The sequence below is a fragment of the Podarcis tiliguerta genome (genome assembly GCF_965153285.1).
Source record: "Podarcis tiliguerta genome assembly, chromosome: 4".
NCBI classification, from domain to species: domain Eukaryota; kingdom Metazoa; phylum Chordata; class Lepidosauria; order Squamata; family Lacertidae; genus Podarcis; species Podarcis tiliguerta.
The window spans coordinates 82,362,220-82,384,510 of NC_139537.1; the positions used below are offsets into that span (position 1 = coordinate 82,362,220).

At 44.5% G+C, this 22,291-nt stretch overlaps 1 protein-coding gene across 2 annotated transcripts in view; it reads right to left on the reverse strand.

Annotated features, from left to right (window-relative positions):
* Positions 1–11,154, reverse strand: part of OBI1 (ORC ubiquitin ligase 1) — a 29,153-nt gene extending 17,999 nt beyond the window's left edge. The window contains exon 1 of one of the 2 annotated variants that reach the window (XM_083437790.1): positions 10,967–11,154. In XM_083437790.1, coding sequence (XP_083293916.1) covers positions 10,967–11,038 — 72 coding nt within the window. In that variant the 5' untranslated portion in view covers positions 11,039–11,154. Of the gene's footprint in view, positions 1–10,375; positions 10,789–10,966 lie in introns of those variants that run through there. The other variant, XM_083437791.1, reaches the window with a different exon arrangement.
* Between the last annotated feature and the right edge of the window lie 11,137 nt (positions 11,155–22,291).

Here is a 22,291-nt window from a genome sequence, read left to right on the forward strand (position 1 = left end):
TCCAGTTGCGGACGACTCTGGGGTTGCGGCGCTCATCTTGCTTTATTGGTACAGCTTCTGGGTCATGTGGCCAGCATGACTAAGCCACTTCTGGCAAACTAGAGCAGCGCACGGAAATGCCGTTTACCTTCCCACCAGAGTGATACCTATTTATCTACTTGCACTTGACATGCTTTCGAACTGCTAGGTGGGCAGGAGCAGGGACCGAGCAATGGGAGCTCACCCCGTTGCGGGGATTTGAACCGCCGACCTTCTGATCAGCAAGCCCTAGGCTCAGTGGTTTAGACCCCAGCGCCACCCACAAATAGAATAGATTAGAATGAACAGAACAGAATAGAATAGAGTGGTACTAATACTTGATCTAGACGCTATACTTTTGTTGAGGGAGCCTAGGATAGCGGTAGCTTTTTTTTGCTGCTGCATCACACTGTTGACTCATGTTAAGCTTGTGGTCCACCAAGACCCCTAGATCCTTCTCACATGTACTACTAGTAAGCCAGCAAACAGCAGTGCCACCAAGGCAGAGAGGGAGAGAGAAAGAAAGAAAATACATGGGTAAGGAAGGGGTACAGAGAGCAGAATGTAAAAAGTGAGGGGAGAGACTTCATCAGGCAAGGCTTCTTCCACCTGCCTTGGTCCCACCCTCCAGTCTCTGCTTCTCAATTTGTATTGTATTATTTTATGCACTGTGGCTTGCCGTTGTTTTCTTGATTGTAGTTTAGAAATTATTTATTATAATTGTTAAGAGTGGATTTCTGTTTAATTTTTATACGCTGATATTTATATTATTCTATATTATTCTAATGGATTGTTGAATGTTACTTTATTTGAAGTAGGTTGCTTATTTTAAGGTTATGTTTTATTATCACATTTTTTTTTGTATTGCATTAGATGGTTATAAGGTGTACATTCTTTGTTTCTTCTGCTTGTAAACCGCCTTGGGTATTGTAAGATAGAAAGACGGTATTGCAAATTTGAAAAGTGATGAAAAGTGAAAGTTATATCAGGTCCAAACAGCTAGAATATTATATGCACAGAAATGGAAAGAGGAGGAGTGGCAGTTTTTGAAAGTAATGGACTATGCAGAAATGGCAAAGCTGACAGGGAAATTAAGAGATCAAAATGGTGAATGGAGAAGAATGGAGGCTCTTTGCGGACTATTTACACACACACATCAAATGAAATCATGAGATAAAAGCAGCAGAAGAAAAAGGAAAAATTAACTGTAATAGAGAAGCTTTCTGTAACAGATAAATACATACAGTGGTGCCCCGCAAGACGAATGCCTCGCAAGACGGAAAACCCGCTAGACGAAAGGGTTTTCCGTTTTGGAGGTGCTTCGCAAAACGAATTTGCTATGGGCTTGCTTCGCAAGACGAAAATGTCTTGCAAGTTCCTGCGGGGTTTTTTCCCCTCCCCCCCCTTTTTCCCAAGCCGCTAAGCCGCTTAACAGCTGATCGCTAAGCCGCTTAACAGCTGATCGCTTAGCCGCTTAACAGCTGATCGCTAAGCCGCTTATCAGCTGATCCACTAAGCCCGCTAAGCCACTAATAGCCTTTTAGCAGCTAATCCGCTAATCCCTTAAACCTTTTACCCGCTAATAGCCGCTAAACCGCTAATAGCGCTAATCCGCTAAGCTGCTAATGGGCTTGCTTCGCAGGAGGAAAAAACCGCAAGACGAAGAGACTCGCGGAACGGATTCTTTTCGTCTTGCGAGGCACCACTGTATAATGCAGTAGAAAGGGTTTGAGTAAAAACACTGTGGGAGGTGAGGGTAGGAAGTCAATTTATGAAGCAATGTAATTATTTGATTTTGTGAAAATGTTTGAAAAAAGTAACAAAAAAGTACAGATATTGCTTGCTAGACTTTTAGAAGATTGCCCCTGACTGCTTCTGGCACAGCGGCCCAACGTAACCCGTTTCCAGGATTTCCGCCTTCCCGGTTTTACACCACACTGAGAACTAGAAACTTTAGAAAACAAATAGGAAGTCCAGACTGTCCAAAGCCCAAGTTATGCACTGTGTTTCTTTTGCACAGAACCCCAGGACAAAAGACCCAAGGGACGCAATAATAAGTGAACTGGAAACGGAGTTTAGACTTGCTGAAGAATCTGCAGCACAAAAAACTCCGCCAGTTTGCCATTTCCCTGCAGACAAAAATTAGTGAAGCTACCAGGGAAGGGCAAGAGGTTTTCTCCACCCTGCTGAGATGTTCTAAGCACTGATAACCATCCAATATAATATGTTCTATTGTACAGAAGGCAGAAGTAAAGAGCTGCTATGCCACAGAGAATTGGGGCTTTAAGCATTTGTATCTTAACAAGATGCTTATATATTTTCCTAAAGGAGCACAAACGGTTTTAGAAAAATAAGTTTCTGAAAGGCATTACTAATAAGATCTCCCTTTAATTTAAAATTCTGCTTGGAGTCCAACCCTGGGATTCAATAATCAACTATAAACAGAGAAATTCTGCATTTCATAATGCTACTTCGCCCACTGCGAAAACTTCTTTAGAGACCAAAACAAATGTTACTTTTGCTCCCAAAAGCCTTTGATATATTTGTGCTTCTAAACTCTGCTCTACTTCCAGAGATATGAGACACAGGATAAAATAAAAAAAAAGCCTGATTTCTCAAGCATTGTGGTCTACTGCTCTGTCCTAGGCAAACAAACCTAAGTCCTCTACAATGCCTTGCAATTCATGTGGGGCGTCTCAGGGGCCAAATACAGTCATCTAGGGCTCTCAATCTGCCCTCTGAACTCTCCTCAGACCATACCAGCCGTTTTCCATGCCCTTGTCAAGTGCCTTTGTCTCAAAAAGTATTTCCCAAACTTGGGTCTCCAGCTGTTTTTGGACTACAATTCCCATCATCCCAGACCACCGGTCCCGCTAGCTAGGGACGATGGGAATTGTAGTCCAAGAACAGCTATAGCCCCAAGTTTCGCAAACCCTGGTCTAGAATGCCTTTGGACTGCTACAAGCCTAGGTGGAGAAATGGGTGCCCAAAAAACCCCTCAGACAAGTAAGCAACTTTTTGTATGACCAGTAGCAGGTGGCATGGCAGAGATGCTTAACTGTCCTCCTGACAGCTGAATGGCTACTGCTTACTGGGAACGGGGGTGTAGACAGGAGGGTCTCGCAGTGCAAACACATGGCTAGATTGGCTCAGCTGGTGTGTTTGCACTGGGCCAAACTTGTTGCCACCTCTCTCCCTCCTGGAAGCTGCAGCACCTGCCAGGAGGTCAGGTATAAATCTCTCCTCCACTGCATTGTTTGCAACTGCCTCGTTTTACAGGATACCGTATTTTTCGCTCTATAGGACACACTTTTTCCCCTCCAAAAATTAAGGAGGCGCTCTGGAGGCTTCGCGTTGCTTTCGCTTTCGCTGAAGCCTGGAGAGCGAGAGGGGTTGGTGCGCACCGACCCCTCTCATTCTCCAGGCTTCAGGGATAGCCTCCTGAAGCCTTTGGAGTGCAGTGGGAATTCACGCTGCGCTCCAAAGGCTTCGGGTTCCTTTTGCTGAAGCCGGGAAAGCAAGACTCTCCCGGCTTCAGCAGAGAGGGAGAGCTGCGCAGCACCCCTTCAGCGAAGCGGGAGGAGAAATGGAAGGGGCTCCGTTTCTCCTGCCGCTTCGCTGAAGGGGCGCTGAGCAGAGAGGGGGGAATTTTTTTTCTCCTATTCTCCTCCTCCTATGGTCCGGTGCGTCCTATAGAGCGAAAAATACGGTAAGTGCAGGCTTGGGGCCAGAGACTCTTCTGAGCATCCAACTTCTCTGTGACAGGCTACGGATTCAACCACAACCAGAAGTTTCACATCACCCAAGACAAAAGTCCCCCAAAGCAGCACATTATACGATAGATTGTCCTATGCACAAATCATTCAAGGGCACACAGTAGTGCTGTTTGTGTATCACAGAGAGTGTGCCTCTTCTAAGATGGCACCTACCAGCTGTGGTTTGGTCAGGGTGCAGCCTGACCCCCTCCTCTGGCAATCTGCACAGGGTCTTGCTTGCTGGTTGCCATCAATTTGTTTTTGATTGATTTTATGGTGAAAAGTTTTTAGAATGTTGGATTGTTTTGCTTGTTGTTAGCCGCCCTGAGCCCAGCTTTGGCTGGGGAGGGCGGGGTATAAATAAAATTTATTATTATTATTATGAATCGCCATTTTGAGAAGTCTGCCGCATATCTGGTCTGGGTCAACTTCTTCTTAGATTCAGTACACTTTCTCAAGCAAGAAAATCTAACCGCACGTGCCAATTGCAACCCCAGCCTCCAAATGTTACTTATTTTATTTTGGAGCATTATTGTTTCTCTGTAAAGTGCCCTGGGCATAATGAGAGGGTAGGTCCCTACCACAAGAGGCTTTCAATTTATAAATTGACCCAAGGAGTAAAGGTAAAAGTAAAGGACCTCTGGATGGTTAAGTCCAGTCAAAGGTGACTATGGGGTTGTGGCGCTCATCTCGCTTTCAAGCCGAGGGAGCCAGTCCATAGACAGTTTTCTGGGTCATGTGGCCAGCTTCTGGTGCAACAGAACCCCATGATGGAAACTAGAGCTCACGAAAACGCTGTTTACCTTCCCACCGCAATGGTACGTATTTATCTACTTGCACTAGTGTGCTTTTGAATTGCTAGGTTGGAAGGAGCTGAGACAGAGCAACGGGAGCTCACCCCGTTGCCGGGATTTGAACCGCCGACTTTTCTGATTGGCAAGCCCAAGAGGCTCAGTGGTTTAGACTACAGAGCCACCCACATCCCAAGGGGTGAGAAACACTAAACGGGGGAAAAATAAGCAGAATATGCCATTGTTTCAATTACACACAGAGTTTGTTTCAGAAGGAGGGTATCGGGGCTAGGGAGGCTACGGAGCTGTCCAAAGGTTTTGCGGAAAATATGAGTTTTAAGGTGAAGCCAGCAACCAAACGCTGCTGTTTGATGTTTTCCTGATAAGTGCAGCAGCTAGCCAGTTGTGCCCTCTCAAAGGACACTCTGTTCCAGCCCTCTTGCAGGATACTCTATTCCACTCCTGCTCCCCCATGATTTTCTGTTTTATTCCTCGCCTGGGCAATTGGCATTTCCTGTCCACTGAGCATGCTCAGTTCTCATTCGGCTTTTCCTGGGGTTGCCCTCTATTACATTTTTTAAAATGCAGGTACTTCTGCTAATCTCGGAGGTGGTGCCATTTTGGCTACATAAAGACCTATGCCAGGAGAACATGTAAACAGAAGATATAGGGAACCTCTCAGTCTCCAGAAGTCACTAGACCACAACCCCCACTATCTCTAACCAGTGGCCATGCCAGTTGGGTATGATGGGAGTCCAGCAAGATCTGGAAGGTCAAAGGTTGGTCACCTCTGGTACACAGGATTCAAACTTGTGGGGTGGGGTGCACACGAAAACCACACAGGTGAGTTTTGCCTATTGATTCTTGGGAGCCCATTTCACAAACAAAGCATCATTTGCTGCTTGCAAAACACTAGCTAGTGAAGAACAAAGGATGCTGATCAGGTCAACCTGAAAGCCACTCTTTGGCCTCAAGCTCCCAGGTGGCCTACAATTAAAATACAACAATATACATCAATAAAAGCCAGTCAAATTATGGTCCGCCAGTCCAGAAGCTTATACCAATGAAAGTCTTCATCTGGTCCAGGAAAATAAGTTGAAACAGGTGTACTTCTCTGGAGAGGGCATTCAAAAAACCTTCTCTCTGATGGGCAGGAGAATGTTCAGTTTCAACCTACTGTCCCAACCTGCCTGGAGCTGATGGGAGTTTTAGCCCAAAATATCTGGAGGGACCAGGTTGGTGAAGGATGCTCTACCAAGTCCTAGTCTTAATGTCCTCTCTGCTTCAGGTGAAAATGCCTGCAGACAGCAAATAGAGAGCCAGTGTGGTGTAGTGGTTAAGAGCGGTAGTCACGTAATCTGGGTAACCGGGTTCGCGTCTCCGCTCCTCCACATGCAGCTGCTGGGTGACCTTGGGCCAGTCACACTTCTTTGAAGTCTCTCAGCCCCACTCACCTCACAGGGTGTTTGTTGTGGGGGAGGAAGGGAAAGGAGAATGTTAGCCGCTTTGAGACTCCTTAAAGGGAGTGAAAGGCGGGATATCAAATCCAAACTCTTCCTCTTCTTCTTCAAATAAAGGCACAATATGGTTTGAGGCCTGGCTAGTGTCTGGATCCTTACCTTGACTCAGTGAACAAAGGTATGTCAGAGGTTCAAGAAATCCATCAAATAGATCCCCCTGGAGTTTCAAAGTGACTCAACGTTTAGAAGATATATAAACACAACTGACAACACCATTCAAATGTCGAATGGAAGATTTCAGCAGATTCATAATTAAGAATGCATTGCTTTTAATACAAGCAGATCAATCCACTATAGCTTTAGCAGATTACTGAAGACCAATTTATCAGTGGGCCTACTTGTTTATTCTGAGGTTATTTTGGTTCTACCGAAGCAGGGAAAAATATTTAATGGTGGCTTTTCCGTCTAAAAACAATAATCATTATAAAAGATTTACAGTCCATAAGGACTCAACCTCTACTCATGTTTCTGTATCAGTAATTAAAAAAAATCAGAATGTTCTCATATTGGTGTATGGTTTTTATTCGGGTATGTTTCTAAGTTTTTAACATGTTTATAAAGCATTCTGTTTTATTTATTTTTTTAAAGAAAAAACATAAAGAAGCTATTGCATTGCACTGGAAAGAACATTACCAGCATCTCCTTAACTACAACACCCCTGTAGCGGCCAAGGTCCTCTCACAAATCCCGCAAAAACAAATTGAAGATGAGCTTGCAGTATCTCCAAACCTGGGAGAGTTGTGCACAGCTATTAATCAAATGAAAATCAACGAAGCCAGTAGACCTGATGGGAAACTTGCCGAAGTCTTCAAAGTGGGTGGAATTGAACTTACACAACAACTTCACAAGCTCATCGAAAAAATCTGGGAGAGGAGATCCCAGCAGACTTTAGGGTTGCCAAAATTATCAACCTTTTTAAAAAAGGTGATAGAACAGATAGCAGAAACTATGAAGGCATCTCTTTATTAGCTGTGACCTGCAAAATTCTTGCAAGGATCTTAGCAAACCATCTCCTAACTATATACAAGGCTACCCTTCCTGAATCCCAAAATGGTTTTCAACCTTCTAGGGGGACGGTGGACATGATTTCCACGGCTCAACAGCTTCAAGAAACATGCAGAGAGCAAAACCAACCCCTGTATATGGTGTTTATTGACCTCACTAAGGGCTTTGACACTGTAAATCGTAATACCCTGTGGACTGTTCTTCTGAAAATTGGCTGGCCAGATAAATTTGTGAACATTCTTCGCCGCCTCTGTGATAGTATGACAGCAACAATTGCAGATAACAATGGCTCTCAAAGTGATCCATTCACAGTGGGATCAGGTGTTAAACAGGGATGTGTTATCGCCCCAACTCTATTTATTATTTATTTTCATTGCCATGATCCTACACATTGTTGAAGGGAAACGCCCCACCAGGGTAGAAACCATATATCAAACAGATAGAAAGCTCTTTAACTTGAGTAGGCTGAAAGCAAAGAGTAAGGTTACCATAACTTCCATCATAGAGCTTCAGTATGCTGATGACAACGTAGTGTGCGCACACTCAGAGGATGACCTCCAAACCATCCTAAACATCTTCACAGAAGCTTATGAGAAGCTTGGTCTATCGCTCACCATCCAAAAAACCAGGGTGCTACACCAACAAGCACAAAACAACTCCTCTGCAGTGGCACAAATCCAACTCAATGGTGTAACATTGGAAAGTGTCTATCACTTCTCCTACCTGGGCAGTTATCTTTCCACAAGGGCCAACAATGATGCCAAAATCCAGCATCACCTGAGCTCTATGAGTGCAGCTTTCTCCCAATTGAAGTGCAGAGGTTTTGAGGACTGGGGCATTCACAGGGAAAGCAAAATGCTTGTTTACAAAGCTATTGCACTACCAACCTTACTGTATGCTTGTGAAACATGGACCACTTATAAATGCCATCTCCAACTCCTTGAAAGTTTCCATCAACGGCGTCTCTGAAAAAACTGCATATTACTTGGGAAGACAGGCAAACTAATGTCAGTGTACTGGAAGAAGCAAAGATCACCAGTGTTGAAGCAATGATTCTTCAACATCAACTTTGTTGGGCTGGTCATGTTGTGCAGATGCCTGATTATCGTCTTCCAAAGCAACGACTCTATTCCAAACTTAAAAATGGAAAACATAATGCTGGTGGTCAACAAAAGAAGTTTAAACACTCTCTAAAGGCAAATCTAAAAAAATCAAGTATAAGCACTGAGCACTGGGAAACACTGGCCTGTGAGTGCTCCAACTGGAGAATAGCCTTTGCCAAAGGTGTCATGGACTTTGAAGATGTTTGAACTCAGGACGAAAGGGAGAAATGTGCTAAGAGGAAGACAAACACTCGCCGTGATCAACTCCCACCCAGAAACCTATGTCCCCACTGTGTAAGGACGTGTGGATCCAGAATTGGCCTCCACAGTCACTTATGGACACATCATTAAGATCGTGTTCATGGAAGACAATCTTACTCAGCTACGAGTGATCGCCAAAGAAGAAGACACTCCTCTCTCCATGAGAAAAGCCACCACCAGATCTGAAAGAGGGAAAAAGTTTTCCAACAAGCTCCATCATATTCACAGCCACAAACTTTCAATGTGTATACAGAGCCTGCTGAAAACAGGGTTGCAGGTCTATTCGGCGAACACAGTTTCCCATAAGTAATAATAATAATAATAATAATTTTTTATTTATATCCCGCCCTCCCCAGCCAAGGCCGGGCTCAGAGCGGCTTACAAGCAATAATAAAAACAAGATGAATGATTACAACTTAAAAACAAAAGTAAAATACAACATTAAAATAATGGAACATTAAAATATTAAAATGTAGCCTCATCGCAGGAGGAGAAGGAAAAGAAAAAAGAAAGAGAGGGAGGGAGGGAATCAAATTGGCTCCAAGCCAAAGGCCAGGTGGAACAACTCTGTCTTACAGGCCCTGCGGAAAGAAATCAGATCCTGCAGGGCCCTGGTCTCATGAGGTAGAGCGTTGCACCAGGCGGGAGCCAGTGTTGAAAAGGCCCTGGCTCTGGTTGAAGCCAATCTAACTTCCTTAGGGCCTGGGACCACTAGGGTGTTGTTATTTATGGACCTTGAGGCTCTCCGTGGGGCATACCAGGAGAGGCAGTCCCGTAGGTACGAGGGTCCTAGGCCGTGAAGGGCTTTAAAGGTCAAAAGCAGCACCTTAAATCTGACCCTGTACTCCACCGGGAGCCAGTGCAGCTTGAAAAGTATCATAACAAACATGGCAGAAAGTGAGGAGAAATTAAAGAACCTTTTAATGAGGGTGAAAGAGGAGAGCGCAAAATATGGTCTGAAGCTCAACATCAAAAAAATGAAAATCATGGCCACTGGTTCCACCACCTCCTGGCAAATAGAAGGGGAAGAAATGGAGGCAGTGAGAGATTTTACTTTCTTGGGCTCCATGATCACTGCAGATGGTGACAGCAGCCATGAAATTAAAAGACGCCTGCTCCTTGGGAGAAAGGCGATGGCAAACCTAGACAACATCTTAAAAAGCAGAGACATCACCTTGCCAACAAAGGTCCATATAGTTAAAGCTATGGTTTTCCCAGTAGTGATGTGTGGAAGTGAGAGCTGGACCATAAAGAAGGCTGATCGCCGAAGAATTGATGCTTTTGAATTATGGTGCTGGAGGAGATTCTTGAGAGTCCCATGGACTGCAAGATCAAACCTATCCATTCTTAAGGAAATCAGCCCTGAGTTTTCACTGGAAGGACAGATCGTGAAGCTGAGGCTCCAATACTTTGGCCACCTCATGAGAAGAGAAGACTCCCTGGAAAAGACCCTGATGTTGGGAAAGATGGAGGGCACAAGGAGAAGGGGACGACAGAGGACGAGATGGTTGGACAGTGTTCTTGAAGCTACCAGCATGAGTTTGACCAAACTGCGGGAGGCAGTGGAAGACAAGAGTTCCTGGCGTGCTCTGGTCCATGGGGTTACGAAGATTTGGACATGACTAAACATCATCATAACAAAACGATTGGGAGGGAGGAAAAGAAGACAGTAGACCACAGAGTGGTTGTAAATAAGATCTGAAATCATAGCTCAGGATCATTTCTTGCAGTGCTAGTCAACATTTTCTCAGCATACATGCCATAAACGAAGGTACAAAGCAAGAGGAAACAAACAAACGAACTCCAGCTGAACTCCTATAACATTATTGGTTGTGGAGAGCTTAGTGAAGCAAGCAGGGCTGTCCTTAAACGGGGGGTGAGTCTGTCTGGCCTAGGCTTCTACTCCATATTATTTGGCCTACCTTGTTACTAGCAGGTTCTCAGCCTGCAGAAACCCAGATTGAAAAGCTCGTCTCTCAAAACCACTGACAAGGCATCAACTCTGATCCATGCAATTTCCAATCACTCTCAAATAATAATTTTAAAAAGCCCCGAAACAAATGAGGAGGAAGGGGGAAGTCTTCGTTTCGCCCCCACCCCACGGCCGACCCTTCATCACAGGAGCTTCCCTTCATTTTACAAAAAGCGAATGCGTCCTCATTTAAGTACTGTACAGCCCAATAAGTCTTGAAAAGCGGAAGCGAATCTTTCCGACACGGCAATGGTCCAGCCAAGGCCTCCCTTCCTCCTCCTGGCTCTAAAAGCAGCCACACACACGAGGTTCCGGTGAACTGCACGGACAAATCTGGGAACCGGGGAACAATTGGCTACGTGTCAGAGGGAAACGCGACAGCTTTTTGGGGGAGAAGAGAGAGGAAATCCTCCTTGGAATCCATTCTCGCTCTCCTCCCTGGCAAGGCATGGCTTTCTCCCGAGGACCACGCACGCTTAAAAGTGTCCCTTTTTGGGGTGGGGTGGGGGGCGGTTGCATCTCGAACGCAAGGTGCCGTTACCTTTCCCAGGCAAATGTGGCAAGTGATGGGCAGCGTGAGAGAAAGTGTTACATTCTGAACGTTCTGAGCCATTGTGACGTTTCGAATCCCGCGAGCGTGGAAGTTCCAATCCACAGGCGGCGGCGACCGCGGCGGCGGCGGCGAAGGAAGACTCGCTCTCTTCAACTCTCACGCTGTTAGGGCTCCCGGTACGGAAAGCCAGCTAGGCCAATCTTCCTCGCGTTGACGCGGACGCTTTTTAAGGATTCTCATCAGAAGAGGGGGAGGAGAGGAGGGAGGGGCTGAGAAATCTGAGCACGTTGATCGTGGAAAACGCGAGTTTGTCGCCGGGTTTGTCCTCGCTTGCCTTGCCATGGCAGACACGGATGTTCGCACACGTATCCATTTCGAATGTGTAAGAATTGCAGTCGGAATTGGTGCAACAGACCCAGGTTTACTAAAGCCCCTCCCCTTTTGTCCTTACAATAACCCTATGAGATAAATGAGGTTGAGTGTGCGACCGTCTCAATGTCAGGGGCATTAAAGCAAACAAACAAACTCTTAACCCAAATGATTTAAAACACACTGCACTTTCTCCAATTAACCCTCGAAGAGATACAAAAGCCACTCTGAATTCACACGTTGGCTTTTTTCCAGAAGTGCAAGCGGTTCTTGCTTGTGTATACTTGAGCTGCTGTGAATGCCACCTTGAAACCATATCGAATCACAGTCAGAAGAATTTGCATCAGCCACTAGCCGTAGCAATAAAATAAAATACAATGTATTGAAGACACAGGTAAAAACTATACAAAATACATTCTAAAGGTTTCCGTCAATAATCAAATAATCGATCTTATTATAATTGCCCCTGCTAATTTTTTATATTGCAGTTTTTGCTGCCATCCGGTTATCTTGATCTGTTAGAAGAAAACAACACAGTAGCAATGGTCGTGAGAACTGGTATGGATAGTAGTAGAGGGGTAATAACCTCAAATCTTTATAAAGAGTGAAAGCTGGCAGCACATGAGCTACTGATTCAATACTGCCATCTCCAAATGGACATAAGCGTTTTTCCAGCGGGGGTTTTTTAAATCGGCCCTCAAGTTACAGCTGAAGGCAGTATATTTAATATTGCAAAAGTGAAAGCGCATCTGGATTTTGGAACTGTTACATTTTGCAAACGGGGTCAACATATCAAAAGGTCTAGGTGGAAAATAATCACACCATGGACAAAATTTCCTTATTGTGGCCAAATTATATTGGAGCTGATGTAAATTCCACCATGTTTCTCCTTGAAACCAGATTGTAGAACTTGCTTCCATCATGCATGGCATATTCATACGTAATATATCTGTTGCATATAGGTCCGATCCACCAAAGCGTCTCTCGGAAATGCCGCCCACTCCATAGCTAGAAAATTTAATATTCAAATTTGTGCTACGGAGTGCAAACAATACGTTCAATGTGATTTTGATTTCATAGCAACTAATGCTGCTATCTAGAATCTATCTGCTTGCCCAAGTGAACAGAGAGATCTAGCTAGTACTCAGTCTTGGAATTGCCCAAGAACGCTGAGGACTAGCACATTGCATCTTCCTTGCCTGGAAGGAGATGGTGTGTATGCATGTGCAAGGCTGGCCTGAGACGTTTTGGCATCTTTATTTTATTTATTTGTTGAATTTATATACCGCCCTATACCCGTAGGTCTCAGGGCGGTTCACAGAACAAAATCAAAATATAAAACCACAAAAAAATATAATCAAAATAAAAACAACAATCCCATAACCCCCACAAATAACCCCCACATTTTAAAAGGGCATCAACCAATCAAGTCAACCAAAGGCCTAAAGCTGTATAATGAATGTGCCAGGCTAACTTCCCTGGGGAGAGCATTCCACAGACGGCGAGCCACTGCAGAGAAGGCCCCGTTCTCATGTTGCTACCTTCCTCTCGAGGAGGAGGCACACGAAGAAGGCAAACCACAAAATGTCACCCCACACAACTGCCAGGGAAGAAGGAGAGAGTGGAGATCTACTCCAGAAACAAGTGAGAAATGAAGATCTACATTGGGATCGTCTGGCCCTATGGATCCTGCCACCCGAGGTGGTCACCTCGCCTTGGGCCAGCCCTGTGTTTATGTGTGCACACACAGAAACCAATTTTTTTTTGTGTGTGTAGCTAGAACATCATGTCAGTTGCTCTGTCCACTATTGGCATGTAGCCTCCAGAAGGTGGCTCAGGAAGGCTGGAAAGTTTTCTTCCCTCTGAGGCTGTAAGAAACAGTTGTGGGTTGATCCTGGCCAGCAAAAGAGAAACAATGGCTGAAGATTTGGAGCTGCTCATAGCCTTATAAGTACAGTGGTACCTCGGGTTACAGACGCTTCAGGTTACAGACTCCGCTAACCCAGAAATAGTACCCCTGGTTAAGAACTTTGCTTCAGGTTGAGAACAGAAATCGTGCTCCGGCGGCACGGCAGCATCGGGAGGCCCCATTAGTTAAAGTGGTGCTTCAGGTTAAGAACAGTTTCAGGTTAAGAACGGACCTCCGGAACGAATTAAGTATGTAACCAGAGGTACCACTGTATATGCTACTGCTTTTGGAGACCTGATACAACAGCACACATGTTTGTACAGTGGTACCTCGGGTTAAGAACCTAATTCGTTCCAGAGGTCCGTTCTTAACCTGAAACTGTTCTTAACCTGAGCTACCACTTTAGCTAATGGGGCCTCCTGCTGCCACCGCCGTGCAATTTCTGTTCTCATCCTGAAGCAAAGTTCTTAACCCGAGATACTATTTCTGGGTTAGCGGAGTCTGTAACCTAAAGCATCTGTAACCTGAAGCGTCTGTAACCCAAGGTACCACTGTAATTCTTTTCTCAGATTGATATTTCATGTACATTACCCTGGAATCAGTGTTTCGGATGAAGACACAAGCTGCATACACCTCCAAACATTTAAAGCACACTCTTCCAAAGAACCGTAGTTCATCCCTCCCAGAGCTACAACTCCCAGTGCCCACAACAAGCTACAGTTCCAACCATTCTTTGTGGGGTGTTTTAAATGTATGGTGCGTAACAAGCTGCGGTTTGGATTCTTTTCCCCCTTCAAAATAACAAGTAAATAAACTGTGTCATGCACAGGGCTCGAAGGCGCACCAAAGTCCATTGGTTTTGATGGATTTAGAAACCCCAGTCTGTAGAACTAGCATGCAGTCGGACTCTTTGTGTTTGCCATTCAAACAGCTACCTAACAAGCTGGTGATCTTTGGGCCTGTCCATATGGCCATTTTTGTGTGCGTAATAAAGGTGCGTCTGTTTATCATATGTCGGCGTGGTCTGTGTGTCTTCTTTAATAATAGCCATAAAAAAGGAGCTTCTGTTGCATTTCCCGGACTTCAGATGCAATAGTTTGAACCTGAGAAGATGCAATTCTGCATCTATTGCTATGTTAATTGCATAATATGCATTCACCGTCTTCTGTGTTGCAGACTCCAATGCTTTCTACCCACCAACGTCTGCCAGCTTCCATTAGGTCCATTCACTAGATCATGGATATCAGCAGCCTCCAAGGTGCAAACCCACTCAGCAAGCAAATTTGCCTTATTATTGTTCCACAATGTGCTACTGCTGGATGATTTCCTCCTTCCATTCACCAGTTCTCCTCCTCTACCTTTGTGTGTAAAAAGGTAAAGGTAAAGGGACCCCTGACGATTAGGTCCAGTCGTGGCCGACTCTGGGGTTGCGGCGCTCATCTCGCTTTATTGGCCGAGGGAGCCGGCGTACAGCTTCCGGGTCATGTGGCCAGCATGACTAAGCCGCTTCTGGCGAACCAGAGCAGCACACGGAAACGACGTTTATCTACTTGCCTATTTATCCACTTGCAGTTTGACATGCTTTCGAACTGCTAGGTTGGCAGGAGCAGGGACTGAGCAACGGGAGCTCACCCCGTTGTGGGGATTCGAACCGCCGACCTTCTGATCGGCAAGTCCTATGCTCTGTGGTTTAACCCACAGCGCCACCCACGTCCCACAAGTGTACTGAGAGTTATTGGGAGCTTTCTCAGAGTTCCCTAAGAAGAGGGATTTATTGTAGCTCTGTGAGGGGAACAGCAGCCCCTCCATGTGTCCCTATTTTCCAGGACAGTCCCAAATTTACAGAAGCCGTCCCGGTTTCTTATTTGATCCTGGAATGTCCCTATTTCCCTCAGACATTCCTATTTTCATCAGAGAAATGTTGGAGGATATGGAGTTATACGACCCCTGAGCTAGGTAACTATGCAGCTTTTAGAAGACATCTGAAGGCAGCCCTGTAGTGGGATGTTTTTAATGCTTAATGTTCTTTTATTTTTTTTTATTTGTTGGGAGCCATCCAGAATGGCTGGGAAACCCAGTCAGATGGACGGGGTATAAATAATAAAATTATTTTGATTTTGATTATGGAATAGGACTTCCTTATTTTCATTGGAGAAAGGTTGGAGGGTAGGGAACAGATAGTACACTTGATCTTAGCCAAAAAGCCAAGAAGCAATACAGGGATCTCCTAACTAACAACTCTCAGCAAAGTGCAATTCCCAGGGTTCTTTGAGGGGGTCCCAGGGTTCCATGGCTGTTTAAAGTGGTATGATATTGCTTTAAATGATTTGAATTTCATTTCAGTGCACATCTGGCTACAGGTTCTTACTGTAAGGTAAAGGTACCCCTGCCCGTTCGGGCCAGTCTTGCCAGACTCTAGGGTTGTGCGCTCATCTCACTCTAGAGGCTGGGAGCCAGAGCTGTCCGCAGACACTTCCGGGTCATGTGGCCAGCGTGACAAGCTGCATCTGGTGAGCCAGCGCAGCACACAGAACGCCGTTTACCTTCCCGCTAGTAAGCAGTCCCTATTTATCTACTTGCACCTGGGAGTGCTTTCGAACTGCTAGGTTGGCAGGCGCTGGGACGGAACGACGGGAGCGCACCCCGCTGCGGGGATTCGAACCGCCGACCATGCAATCAGCAAGTCCTAGGCGCTGAGGTTTTACCCACAGCACCACCCGCGTCCCACAGGTTCTTACTGTCACTAACCTTTTATACCAGAAATGTTCTGGTTTATTTAAGTGCCGCTTATTCTGTTGCACTATAGCCCCTCCGGACAGCAGTAACGTGGCAGCACTGGGGAAGCATTGCGGAACAAACTAAAGCAGAATGAATCCACTACTAATGCACTATTATTTGTGTTAAGAATACATTGCAGAACACAACTGCAATAAAACACCAGTCTGGAGGGACCCTGTGCCATAAATACAGCCTTCTGAATCAATAAAGTTTCACTAGCAGAGCTTACTGCTTTGGGGGTTATTATTTTTAAAATCATTTTCAGAACACTTGTTTGACATGGCTCTTTGTATCCGATTTTTTGGGTGTGGTGTTTTTTGTGGGTGGTGTTTTTTTTTTTTTTTTTTTTTGCATACTTTGTTCTTGAAATTTTTTATACCTTGCTATGAAATAATATAAAAATAAGACCTGGTGAATTTCCCCATGTTAATTTTTTTCACCAATATAAGGCATTCCCATGTCAGTGTCAATTAAACCAATTACTGTATTTTTTGCTCTATAAGACTCACTTTTTCCCTCCTAAAAAGTAAGGGGAAATGTGTGTGCGTCTTATGGAGCGAATGCAGGCTGCGCAGCTATCCCAGAAGCCAGAACAGCAAGAGGGATTGCTGCTTTCACTGCGCAGTGATCCCTCTTGCTGTTCTGGCTTCTGAGATTCAGAAAATTTTTTTTTCTTGTTTTCCTCCTCCAAAAACTAGGTGCGTCTTGTGGTCTGGTGCGTCTTATAGAGCGAAAAATACGGTATACTTAACATTGGCTCCACGTGGAAGTGACGCCACACAATTTTCCACGAGAAAGGACCTTGCAGAGCTTTCTGAGCCCTGCTCCAAGTGATTATTGAATCAGGCTCAACACGGCAATCCTTATGTATACTTGAGAGTAAACCCCATTGAACACACACACCTGTGTCTGAATAAAGACGCCTAGGACTGGGCAGGACCATTCTGATTTTGAAGAGAGGGGTAAATGGAACTCCACATCCATCCCAAGAAGGCAAACCTGCCCCCCCCCAAAAAAAAAGTCTGTGGGATATGGAATTTAGTATCATCTCAATTTAAGAAAGATTATGGGGTGGGAAGGGAAGAAAAATATCATTCTGGTTTTCTTTGCTCTTTTAGAGTGAGAGAATAATAATAAAAAAAATCATGGTGCCTTTCAGGAGGAAAAGAGAAAATTGGATCTGAAATCAATATTTATGAAGCCATGATTAGCTGACAGATGAGAAAATGATTACAAAGCCAGGTCTGAAACATCTACCCAAATGTATTACCTGTGATACACACACACACACTAAATGGGTCAATGAAAGAGTGAAGTCAATCAATTTTTAATAGCACTTAAGATTTTATGATTTTTTAAACTTTCCTTTTAATAATTAATCGGAAAAATGAATCTAATTTAAACAAGGTGGTGGAAGGTGTTCTGTATCTATTTGATGGTGTTCTTAATGAGGAAATTCAATTAAGGTTGACTTTTCATTATAAATCTGTTTGGATTAATGGAACACTTTGATTGGCTGAAAACATTTGAGACAGGCAAAATCGCTAAAGCAAACTCAGCAGATATAATAGCTAGATTTTGTTTTTTTTATAGGCCTCTTGTTCAGTTTTCCGTTCTCTCTGCTTTTTTCTTCCTTATAACGTTCCAGAATGGGATTTCAGTTTTCGATTCATGGGGGCTATAGTTTAATATTCTTAAATTTTACAGATTATTTATACGGAATCCTGAAGGCTGAATGCTGGTTGTGTGAAATTTCTGCACGTACTAGTAGGATCTGTGCAAAGGAATGTGGAATGGGATGGAGATAAATTTGCACTTCCCAAAAATTAGCCAAACCAAAACGTAAGTCTCCTTAGAAATGCACACATCATAGAATCATAGAGTTGGAAGAGACCACAAGGGCTGTCGAGTCCAACCCCCTGCCAAGCAAGAAACACCATCAGAGCACTCCTGACATATGGTTGTCAAGCCTCTGCTTAAAGACCTCCAAAGAAGGAGACTCCACCACACTCCTTGGCAGCAAATTCCACTGTCGAACAGCTCTTACTGTCAGGAAGTTCTTCCTAATGTTTAGGTGGAATCTTCTTTCTTGTAGTTTGGATCCATTGCTCCGTGTCCGCTCCTCTGGAGCAGCAGAAAACAACCTTTCTCCCTCCTCTATGTGGCATCCTTTTATATATTTGAACATGGCTATCATAGCACCCCTTAACCTCCTCTTCTCCAGGCTAAACATGCCCAGCTCCCTTAGCCGTTCCTCATAAGGCATCGTTTCCAGGCCTTTGACCATTTTGGTTGCCCTCCTCTGGACACGTTCCAGTTTGTCAGTGTCCTTCTTGAACTGTGGTGCCCAGAACTGGACACAGTACTCCAGGTGAGGTCTGACCAGAGCAGAATACAGTGGCACTATTACTTCCCCTGATCTAGATGCTATACTCCTATTGATGCAGCCCAGAATTGCATTGGCTTTTTTAGCTGCCATGTCACACTGTTGGCTCATGTCAAGTTTGTGGTCAACCAAGACTCCTAGATCCTTTTCACATGTACTGCTCTCAAGCCAGGTGTCACCCATCTTGTATTTGTGCCTCTCATTTTTTTTGCCCAAGTGCAATACTTTACATTTCTCCCTGTTAAAATTCATCTTGTTTGTTTTTGCCCAGTTCTCTAATCTGTCAAGGTCGTTTTGAAGTGTGATCCTGTCCTCTGGGGTGTTAGCCACCCCTCCCAGTTTGGTGTCATCTGCAAATTTGATCAGGATGCCCTTGAGTCCATCATCCAAGTCGTTGATAAAGATGTTGAATAAGACCGGGCCCAAGACAGAACCCTGTGGCACCCCACTAGTCACTCTTCTCCAGGATGAAGAGGAACCATTGATGAGCACCCTTTGGGTCCGGTCAGTCATCACAGTTGTCCAAGTGAGTAACATGTACAAAAAATCATATATTAGGGATTCCATAAAAATGCACAGTTAAAATTACATCAGTTCTTCATGTTAGAGGAAATGGCTTGTAAAAATGTGTCTGTTACGTAAAGGTACATTTTCTCAAGCAAGAAAATCTAACTGAACGTGCCAATTGCAACCCCACCCTCCAAATCTTACTTATTTTATTTTGGAGCATTATCGTGTCTCTGCAAAGTGCCCTGGGCATAATGAGAGGGTGGGTCCCTACCACAAGAGGCTTTCAATTTATAAATTGACCCAAGGAGTAAAGGTAAAAGTAAAGGATCCCTGGATGGTTAAGTCCAGTCAAAGGCGACTCTGGGGTTGCGGCACTCATCTCACCGAGGGAACCGGCGTTTGTCCGCAGACAGCTTCCAGGTCATGTGGCCAGCATAGCTAAGCCGCTTCTGGCGAACCAGAGCAGCACATGGAAATGCTGTTTACCTTCCCGCTGGAGTGGTACCTATTTATCTACTTGCACTTTGACGTGCTTTTGAAATGCTAGGTGGGCAGGAGCAGGGACCGAGCAACAGGACCTCACCCCGTCGTGGGGATTCAAACTGCCAACCTTCCGATAGGCAAGCCCTAGGCTCTGTGGTTTAGACCACAGCTCCACCCACGTCCCTAAAAATTTCTACTAGGATGCTAATGCCTGGCAGCGTGTTTCTTTCTTCTTCTTTTTTGACACAATGGTTCAGACCACAGCTCCACCCGGGTCCCCGTTAGGTAAGGTTGCCTAATTTCATAAGTGCACACTGAAACACTTGTGAATTTTCATGAGGATTTAGACAGAATCACAAAGTGGTACAGAACCATGGTGGGCTGTATTTAAAACTGGAAAACAGAGAAAATAAACCAAAATGGACAGATTTCTCCATCACAGATTGAGAGGGAAGGGTTAACCGTCCAACTCTCCACGTACAGTGGTACCTCGGGTTAAGTACTTAATTCGTTCCGGTGGTCTGTTCTTAACCTGAAACTGTTCTTAACCTGAAGCACCACTTTAGCTAATGGGGCCTCCTGCTGGTGCCATGCCGCCGGAGCACAATTTCTGTTCCCATCCTGAAGCAAAGTTCTTAACCTGAAGCACTATTTCTGGGTTAGCAGAGTCTGTAACCTGAAGCATATGTAACCCGAGGTACCACTGTACTTGGTGAAAATAAAATAAATAAATAAAATTTAAAAATTTTAAAAATTAAAAGAAAAGCTTGGGAAGGGGACACTGTCAAATATCAGAACCCTGATTCCACCATTCAATGCCTGACTGGTGCCCTTTACTGAGAATGGGATATGGGAGGAGAATAGTCGAAAAACCTCGTTTTGCAGTTCTTCTAGCCATTTACGCATCCGTCAGCTGGAGACCATCCAGAGGACTATTGCTGCAGGTGCCTCTGCTGTGAGATTGCCTGCCCTAGTCTAAGAACGGAGTATTTTAGCACAGGCTCCCATATTAAGGAATTACATCAGAGGGAGATTTGTCAGACTCAAACTGTTATTGGTAGTTAATTAAAATTCCACCAACCGTTTGATGATCTTTGAACCTTCCCTTATCATTTGGCTCCTTGCCTTTTGCCCCGGTGTTGCTTTCAGAAGTTGTCGTTTTGTGTTTGACTGATTTTGCTGCCGTTACAACAACGGGATTAATCGCCGTACCGTCTCGTGTTGGGTTTTCTTTCATTGCTGTTATTGTAAGCTGCCCCCCAAAAAGGCTGCGGAAAGGTGGCGATGTGCACAGATACGGAAAGCAAGAGAAAGTCGGATTTGGGTTTGAACGTGGGGTAAACCTGCAAAAGCAATTATGTGCGAAATGCACACACGCACAGCTTAATCGAGGAGATGTTTCTGCTACTTGCCCATTTAGACCAATGGGATTGTGCTAATTGGGGGGGAAATTTCATGTTCTCTAATCTTAGGGCTATAAAAATTGTTCATCTGTTCAGTCGCAGGCCATTTAATTTTGGATGCATCGTTGCCAGTTGGTAACAGTAATTAGCATTCCCTGTACTGTGGCAGCTTCCCTGAAGCGATGCTAAATAGGGTTGCCCTTTTGTGTGGAAACATAAGCAGGGTTGTGCAAATGAGCCTGGCCACCCATCTTAGAGACAGACGCTCCAGCTCCTGCTTCTTGGCTCAGGACCGGGTGCCTTCAATGCCCACCTGCAGATCTTATTTACTGATTATTAATGACACGAACTGTCGGCAACTTTGAAAGGCACAGCATGGCAACATGATGCTTCAGCCCCAAACTGTCCTCAACAGAGTGGTAATTTCCTTGAATGACATCTGATTCTACTTTCATCTCTCTCTCTCTCTCCTACTAATCAATGTTTTCAGAAGAGGACTCTGAAAACTGAAATGCGTAGGAACACACACCTTGGTTTGAAGTTAGTGCTGCAATGAAATTTTGCGGTGCAGCTAGCTTGGGGTCTCAACAGAGGTCCAATATACTATAAAACAGAATGGGATTTGCTGCAGACTGAACAAAACATTCTTGCCTATGATATTCTTTCTAAGAACACTACTATATTGATTTTATTTATTTTTTTGGTTCATGGGTGATGTCATTCGAACTATATTTTATTTACAGTGGTACCTCAGGTTACATACGCTTCAGGTTACAGACTCCGCTAACCCAGAAATATTACCTCAGGTTAAGAACTTTGCTTCAGGATGAGCACAGAAATCGTGCTCCGGCGGCGCGGCAGCAGCAGGAGGCCCCATTAGCTAAAGTGGTGCTTCAGGTTAAGAATAGTTTCAGGTTAAGTACGGACCTCCGGAACGAATTAAGTGCTTAACCCGAGGTACCACTGTACTTATTTAGCAAAACGTATGTACCATTTGAAAGAAGATCTCCAAGCAGTTTACAAAAAACGTAAAACAAAACATTGCATTCTCTATTTTTTTTTAAAAAAACCCATATACACAGAGTTAAAAACATTCAAAAACATGATTAAAACTGCAGCTCCCAACATCTGTAAACATTAGAAATGTTGGTTGGAGTTGATGGGATTTGGAGTCCAACAACATGAGAAGGCAGCATGTTGGCTATCCCTACTCTAATCCATGCCAAAATATCTCATCTCATCTCAATTTGAGCTGCAGAATTGGCTATTTCATTTATTATATTCTCAGATTCTTTAACCTGTGGAACCCAAGGCGGCATAGATGTGATTCCTGGGAGGTTTCCCATCCAGGCAGTGACCAGGCCCAGACCTGCTTAGCTTCAGCAAAGTATTGACCCCTGGTGTCTTCAGACCATAGCTTGGAGACCAATTATATCAAGGAGGTTTCGTCAAGCCCCTGACAAACTGAAGACCCT